At 39.5% G+C, this 8,022-nt stretch overlaps 1 protein-coding gene across 1 annotated transcript in view; it reads right to left on the reverse strand.

Moving 5' to 3' along the window:
- Window positions 1–1,227: 1,227 nt before the first annotated feature.
- The window catches only part of HORMAD1 (HORMA domain containing 1), a gene marked incomplete at its 3' end in the record, with an annotated part of 12,356 nt that continues 5,561 nt past the window's right edge, over window positions 1,228–8,022 (reverse strand). Inside the window, exons 8-12 of the mRNA XM_009577513.1 lie at window positions 7,638–7,789; window positions 6,778–7,034; window positions 5,529–5,592; window positions 2,024–2,100; window positions 1,228–1,311 (exon numbers count right to left, since the gene is read on the reverse strand). Coding sequence (XP_009575808.1) covers window positions 1,228–1,311; window positions 2,024–2,100; window positions 5,529–5,592; window positions 6,778–7,034; window positions 7,638–7,789 — 634 coding nt within the window. The remainder of the gene's footprint in view (window positions 1,312–2,023; window positions 2,101–5,528; window positions 5,593–6,777; window positions 7,035–7,637; window positions 7,790–8,022) is intronic.

The following is an 8,022-nucleotide window of genomic DNA, read 5'->3' on the forward strand; positions in this document are numbered from 1 at the left end:
AGTGGCCAGGTTGAGTTCTAGCTGGGCTTACTGCTATTCTGCAGTAAGCAGTGCTTTACAAAGACTGAATCTACTAGTCCTATATTCTGAATTTAACATCTCCACTTCATGAATTCGTTGCAAACTTTGATAGCCCTTTCTGCATGCAGCTTTCATATATAGATACTTTTAAGACACAGACCAATTTCTCTTCTGGATTTCTTTAGAACATTCTGCTGAGGAATGAATTTTGCATGCTCACAAGCTTAATTTCCATCAGCCTTTACAGAAATAAGGCAACCATTAGTTTAGGAGAAAACCACTGGCAACGATTGAGCTGCACATTATGAATCCTTACACAACTACTGTTCCCTAACCTGCACTAAAAATTAACAAAGAGCTTTCCTGAGCAGGGACAGAAGGGTAGGATTTTTCTTGGCCCTGACACATAATTTCCCCTCCTGACTGTAAATGAAGAGCACTTACTTATTTAGTAGAATGGTAGTATTCACCCCACAGCTTTTTCTGAGAAGAACCTACCAGTAACCCTGAACATTCACCAGTAAGAGGGATGTTGAGGTCTTGTGAAGGCCCTCCAGAGCCTCACAAAGCTGAAGCTACCAAGCTCAGTTGGTAAAGGCAGCAGCAACAGGCAAACGGGGGCACCCAAGGCCATCCCCAAAGGCCAAACTCCACCCTGAAGACAACTTCTGCTCCACCTGTGCAAGGCTGGAGGAATTTGGCTCCCCACAGGTAGCACCGACTACAAGACTCATCTGCTGCAAAGTGATTAAGCAAAGAAATAATGGATTTTTCTTGGTATGAATGAGTCATAGGTCTGAGGTTGGAATTTTGGCCTCATGTTTTCCAAGTAAAATCACTAGCAAGCATATGGTACACTGGGCTGGGGATCTCTCCTGGCACACACTCCTATCAACAACAGATTAAACCAGCAGGGAATTTGGCTAAATGCATTCTCAAGAAGATACAAACCAATCCTAATGAATTTTTCTCAACCTGTGTTAACTACATCAACACTCAGCTTTTAACTCCTTGGAACAGACTTCGACACTAAGAATCCAAATGTGTTGAAGTTAATGGGAATTTTAGTAGAAGTGATGAGAATTTCATTCTGTCTGCATGAAATGTATTAAAGCTTAAGAGTTTTATTCACTGTTTGGAACAGAAAAAGGCTTAAAGAAGGACAGAAATAAAAAGAACAGAACTAGAGAAAAAAACGATACTAACAGTGCTGGTTTGAAATATCTTTCCACTTCTTGTCCTGCTCTCTGACACATTAAGTTCAGATGTCTTACTTGCCAAATGATCCACCTAAAATCATAAAATAGATGTTGCCTTGTGACAGCAGTAAAAAAATCTGTATTAGAGGCTACAGCAGGGTTCAGTGCTGTAGCATGCAAAGAGCTCTGCCTCTGCTCACCACAGTGCTCAAGCTGAAATTTAAATACAGGAGTATACCCATTGAAGTCAACAGCACTATTTACAGCTGAACGTGTCAAAGAACCCTGACAGATCAAAGCATCAGTTATTTTTATACAGTAAGTCACTCACAGTTACCTAGGGCTATTCTGTTTTGAGAAGTCTTAAGGACCTGTGTTTGAAGTAGTCCTCCACATTTAAATTACACCATTTTGCTATATGCAGGGAATATAGCCTGAGTTTTAAGTCTGAGTAATGAACTTGCATTTTAAGTTTTAATCAACCTTTAATCAAGTTTTGGTCTGTCAGAATTAGCAGAGAAATCTGTTAGGCAGAGTGTTTAGTTATGGCAGTTTATAAACTCGGAAATTATATTCCCATTTACGTTAATATCAGTCAGACCATCTGTTTGGTTTGAAAACTGTATCACAGAAAACAGCCTTTTATTATTGCTTTTGATTGCTTTAGAAGATTAATCATTTTCAAAAAACATTGGGAAGTAAAATGTAAATGCATTTTATTGCTGCAAATACTGACTGTGGTCACTAGATTACCTATTAATCACTCAAAGCAAAAGTTTAAGACAAGAGTGCAGTTATCATACCTGAGGATTAGAAACATGCTGATTCTGGTTCCCTCCAGACTTCGTAACTTCATCCTCCTCATAACTTAAATTTGGTTCTATAAAAGAGTTGTTAAATAATAAAGCACACTGTTGACAACACACTAGCAGCCTCTTAACACTGATGTTTTGCCACAAGGAACACCTGCACATTATTAATGCAGCAAACCAAGCATTACACTCTCTTACATCTTTAATTCAGCGATTTCCTATCACAACTTCCTATCACAGACACTTAAGAGATGCTTATCTTTAGTACAGTTTACACCAGGATCTTTGGAAGAGTGGACTTGATCCCCAAACTCGTTTATACACCATACTGCTAAAGGCTTGTCTACATTGGGATTTGCTTCCAAGCAAAACGCCTCACGAGCCCATTTTGCACTGCAGAACGGGCAAACGGCACTGTGGGGCCACTCTGGCACAGCTTCTGCATATTCTGAACCCACTGCCAGCAGATGGCTCCCATTTTGTAACCCAACCACACACAACCAAGCAACTTTGGCTGCAGTTCCTAGAGCTACAGTTCCCCTTGTCGCTGCCTGCAGCTGCATGAACAGGCCACGACGAATAAGAAAAAATCCTGGGTTTTTTCTAGGATATAGATATAAGCGTGAACTGGTTAAAGATGACTGTGCTTCAGCTGTGGAAATGACTGAAGAATTTCAGGGCGACAAATGCATTTTCCTATGTCTTGTAGTTCCTGTAAATAAAACATTATACCAACTCCGTAAGACAAACAATTTGCTGCATTTTGCATCGTTTTGGAACTTCTATGAATTTCTAAAAGCACCAGATACAGCTTTATGTGGTTATTCCAGTTCTGCAGCCTACTAGCATCGTCAAGATAAAAATGCTAATCTACACGTGCTGTTTCCTACACAATTCCATGATTATTTTTGAGCAGCATGGAAATGTTAGCTGTTTTTGCAAAGTTGCACATTTTATTTCTGAAAAAAACCATTAATGCCACTATTTAAATACACAGCGCAGCCTGTTCAGTGTTGGGCTTGAATGACAGGACACTCCAACCCATTTTAAAAAAATAAAATCCAGGCTCAACTTGCTTTGTCCAACTGCCTCCGCAAGCACTCAGACACCACGGTAGCCCCAACAAGCTCCTAGTCTTGTTCAGTCTGGGAGGACCAAAAGCCTCAGCACTGACACAGTTGCCGCTTTTATAGTTATGTGGAAATCAACGTGTCTGGAAGTTTTTATGGAAAATTGGTGTTTCTGAAGTCTGCAGAACCACAGTTATATTTCAAAGCAGATGCAACTTTAGGGAAATGCATTAAGAAGAGTGAACAGAGCAAGCAGCAGCACTAATGGGCATTTCTTCTAGGAATGCCATATATTCATTATCTCCTCAGAAACCTCTGCTACAGAAAAAAAAGCATTTACATAAGCTTCTCATCCAGATAAAGGGTTTTTTTTTCCTCCCAGATTTTGGTCATAAAGCTTGTTTTTTTACTTTACAGTCTCGAGAACTGTGTTCCTTTGGCTATCCTATTTTACATGAGCAGATCAGAGCACTTCTGAGCATACTCATCTACATCATCTCTACTTAATCTTCTTCCAAAAAGGGCACTTATTTCCTCTTTTGATCTTTCTTTGCTATGTTTGAAATGCTTTATGTACAGCAAATGCGTACTGGTATTGTCTGGATGCTTCCTACACAGCCTCTCCAAGATGAGCAGATCAACAAGCAGCAATTCATTCTTCACTTTGTTTGGTAGCAAAGTTCAATCTTTGATCCCCTGGGCTATCTTGGGGAATCTGAAGACAAATCGTCATCTACTTTTCCTCCTAGTTTCAATAAAATCTTAAAGGGAAGCTTCTGCTCACAGAGATCCCTGAGGACAGAGTTTGCTGTCTCTCATTTTGAACCGGAGACAGTCTGGGTCCACATATTGGAGCATTGATTAAAAAAAAAAAACAAAACAGTGGAGTGGTTCCAGGGCATGCTTCTGGTAGCAGCTGTCATCAGGCTGGTGTAGCCAGGACAGTTATTTTATTGGCACTTCTGCATTCAGAGCTTACAGTGGAGGACATTTATACGATTGTAAGCAAACAGCGCAGAAACTACCTATTTATAAAGGCTAAGAAAAATCCAACAAGACAGGTATGGCTGTTTTTCATCAGGAAGGGTGAGCAGGTACTTCCTGATGTCCTGCATAGCAGGGCATAATCATTTATTTGATAACAAGGGAGAAGGCAGCTTTGCCTTGCAGTGTTAAGAGTCCTCAGAATGCTTCCAAAACATAAGATTTCATTTATATTCTCTGCAGAATTCTCATTTCAATTGCCTATTGAAGTTGTTATATGAAACTTTTTTTAAAATAAAACAGAAGTAAATGTTTTTGGTACCTTCTTGAGAAGTGCTGCCTTAGAGGCTTCCACCTGGCATTTGCTTTTTGCGGCTACTCACATTGTTTGCGTAGTTTTACATTGACAGATTTTACGGTGTTAGGATTTTACTTGAGGAAACTCAGTTTGCTGAGGTTCATACTAACAAAAATGCTTTGCTAGAACTTGCACCTGTTAAAACTACAGTTAAAAAAGTTCACTTGCAATTATCAAAATGCTCCATGTAGGCAGTAAGAGGAAAGGGCAGACAGGTCCACAGAGTAAGCTGTGAAACCAAGCAGCTAGAAAAGGCACTAAAATAGCCAGCAGCACAGACATAATCATACAGTCATTCATAAAACAAAACATATTTTGAGATGAAGTTACTGATTGTATCAGGAATAGCAAACCACAGTAATGAACAACTTCCTTTGTACAGAAGAGCATGCATCATACGGATAGGTATTTTTACATGGGTATCATTCAGTCCACCACAATGTAAAAACTCTTCTGTGTACACAAGCCCCAATGGTCTCAATTCCTCCACAACCACACAGGCTGAAGGACGTACTGATTGCAGAATCAGACCATGGTCCTACTGTATCCAGAGCTTAAGGAAAAAAGGTGGCTAAAAGTGGCATTTCTGCTACACTTTAGTGGCTGAAGCTGTGAGGATACAGTCCAAACAGCTGTGATTTAAACAAAAATAGACCTGGACCATTTTTTGCACAGAGAATTCTGGTTCCCAAGTCTGCAATAATGAGCTCAAGAGCACAATACCTCTGCGAGCTTTATGTGGAAATTAAATATATTAGTAAAACCATAGTAACAACAACAATAATAGAAAAATCAAACAACAAAATTTACTTCTAAATATATAACCCATTAAATTTAGCTTATCTGATAAAATGGAACAGAAGATCAGAATTTTAGAACAGAAACATGAAAACGTGCATGTGCTAATCAAGTGCTTTACAGAACAAAGCCACGATAGAAAATAAAGGCATAGCGATGTATGTGAAGAAAATAGAATGTAAATTTCAATATAGTGGTCTATGTCAGAAAATTGAGTTTTCGTTTTAGTAACATCAGGAAAAGAGGCACAAACTGAAGAGACTTGAAAAATATACACAAATGTTACCTTGAGCTTCTGAAATATTTACATTATTCCTATCTTCCACTTTATTATCCAAGACAGGACCTTCCTAGATTAAGAAAAAGATCTATCACTTACTGCAGACAAATAAGGAAGAGGGTTTGTACGCAGATGCTTAGGGCCAGACCTTAACAGATAGATTCAGTGGAACAAACTGTATTGAAATAATTGAATCTGACATGGAACGTACAGGCTAGCTCAGCATTACTCAATTATTAACGCAAGCAGACATGTAATTCAACCACCAAGAAAAACATCTGTACAAAATACTAAAATTGTAACAATAGATATTGAAAGAATACTATCAGTGCATCAATTACCACCTTCCCATTGCCTGTGAAACAGCAATTCAGAGGCATATGCAGATTTAGAGGGCAAAGCAGTTTATTTCCATCACATCACCTACAATGCTAATTCCGAGCAATGCTAATTGAGAGGGAGGGGCCAGAAGCCTTGAAGCTCCGCCTCCTTCTCACCCATAGCCAGTATAGATCAGCACACGTATTTGCACATTCTAACACGACGGAAGGTATTTGCTGCCTGCCTCAACTTACCCCAGAAATATATGCCTCCAGTTGCTGAAGCCTGCACAAGCACAGTCCCGAGAGCCGTCAGCAGCAGGATGCACAAGTCCGTCACACACTCATGCCTTCAGCAAGTTTCGCTTTGTGCTTTTTTCTAGGCAGACTTCCCGAGGGAAAAATCCCAATACAGAATCAAGTTTGGTTTAACTTCAGCTGTGGCATCACTAGCCATATGTATACTGCTGTATATGAGGATCTCTGAGCAAATTTACTGCCAGTCAATACAGTCTGGCTGCAGCAGCTCGCTTGGGACTGGTACAGGACAGCTCCAGGGAGGTGTCACCTGCATCCTGCGATTGGAGTTGAACAAGTGACACCGCACCCACAGCACAAAGCTGCCCCTCTGCTTCTCACCCTGCTGCTCCTCTCCAGTCTCTCAGAGAGATGACCACCAGCGATGCTGCTGCTGACAGGCATCATCCTGATGCACTTGTTCAACACTGCTTTAACAATGACAGATTGCTAACTCAAGCAGTAAAATTAAAGCAAAAATGTACTGAAGACATATTGTCTTGCTTAAATATATCTGGAAACACAGAGTTTTTTATTAATGTTATAGTAAGGCATGCAGTAGAACAATTAATGGCCCTTTTCTAGACTATAAATCACAAAAAAATTCAACAAGCTACACAATACATTTGCACTCTTACATTCATGTCCTGGTTGTCGTCTTCTGGATCATCTCTGTCCACTCTGAGCACTTGGAGAGGCAGATTAGTCTCTCTGTGCTTTAGGATGCTTTTATCAACATTTTCCATTCGTTGTTTTTCAGTTGTAACTTTAACTTTCAGCATATGAAAAGGCGTTGGCACTTCACCCACATTAAGACACATAGGCTCCCCCTCAAATATCATCCCCTCACATTCACCCTCCTTAAAACCAGGAGGTTGGTAATCAGACGGTGTAACTGCAGAAAAGAATTCATTAAATGTGTCAGAATGAAACACATTCTTGTAAAATTAATTTAACTTGTACGGCTAAAAGACTCAGAGAGCTACTCCAAAAAATTGTGTGTGTGTGGAGCGGAATAATCAATATTCAACTTGTACTTAATGAAGTTCTTTTTCCTCTACACAACAGGCAAAACCCAATTAAAGCTATTTGAAACAGTTTATGTATGCAAAGAGATGAGCTAGAAGCTCTGATTTTTTGTTACAAAGCCATAACGCATTCTGAAAGCAGAGTTAGTGTCAGACGTTTAAACAGTGATCCAACTAGAACTAGTCTGGCAAACATGTTACATCCTAACATACTCAGGAAAACTCAATTTGTTTTTAAAACACACCAAAATCCTTGCTCCAATGAAGTCAGTGACAAGGTTGCGTTCCTACAGTGAGATCAAATCTGTTCCCCTCGGATTTTAGAAATTGTCATGAGAAACAGACACATGCAAAAAAACATCGTTTAACAAGTCCCAGCAACCGTGAAGATTATATATTAAAATATTTCTTTGAATTGTGTTCCAATGTCTGAACACAGTTGATAAATCAAGGCAATACAGAAATACTACCTTCATCATAATAAAACAGCTTCATAGTCAGGCAAACATCATTTGGCAATGGACTCAGGTTTTGCATCAGAACATAAATCTTGCGAATGAGGAGGATACTTGCTTTCTTGGTGTCTGCACAGGTGATTGTGGAATCATTCCTTTTATTGTTACTAAAAATGGACAAAGTATTCAGATTTTTTTTTATACAGAGTAAGCTGTTTCTAGTATTAAGATACATGTCTGTTTAACAGACTCTATGGATGTCAGAAGCAGACATCACATTTATTGCCTAAGGTCCGAGATTACAAGCACTGCAATTTCTAATACTGTCTAAGTGACCTGCATGTTCTCTGCCCCTTGGAAGATCAGATCCTCAGCCAGGGACATCATGAAAGCATTATGG

The sequence above is a fragment of the Fulmarus glacialis genome, unplaced genomic scaffold, assembly GCF_000690835.1.
Source record: "Fulmarus glacialis isolate BGI_N327 unplaced genomic scaffold, ASM69083v1 scaffold16915, whole genome shotgun sequence".
Classification (NCBI taxonomy): domain Eukaryota; kingdom Metazoa; phylum Chordata; class Aves; order Procellariiformes; family Procellariidae; genus Fulmarus; species Fulmarus glacialis.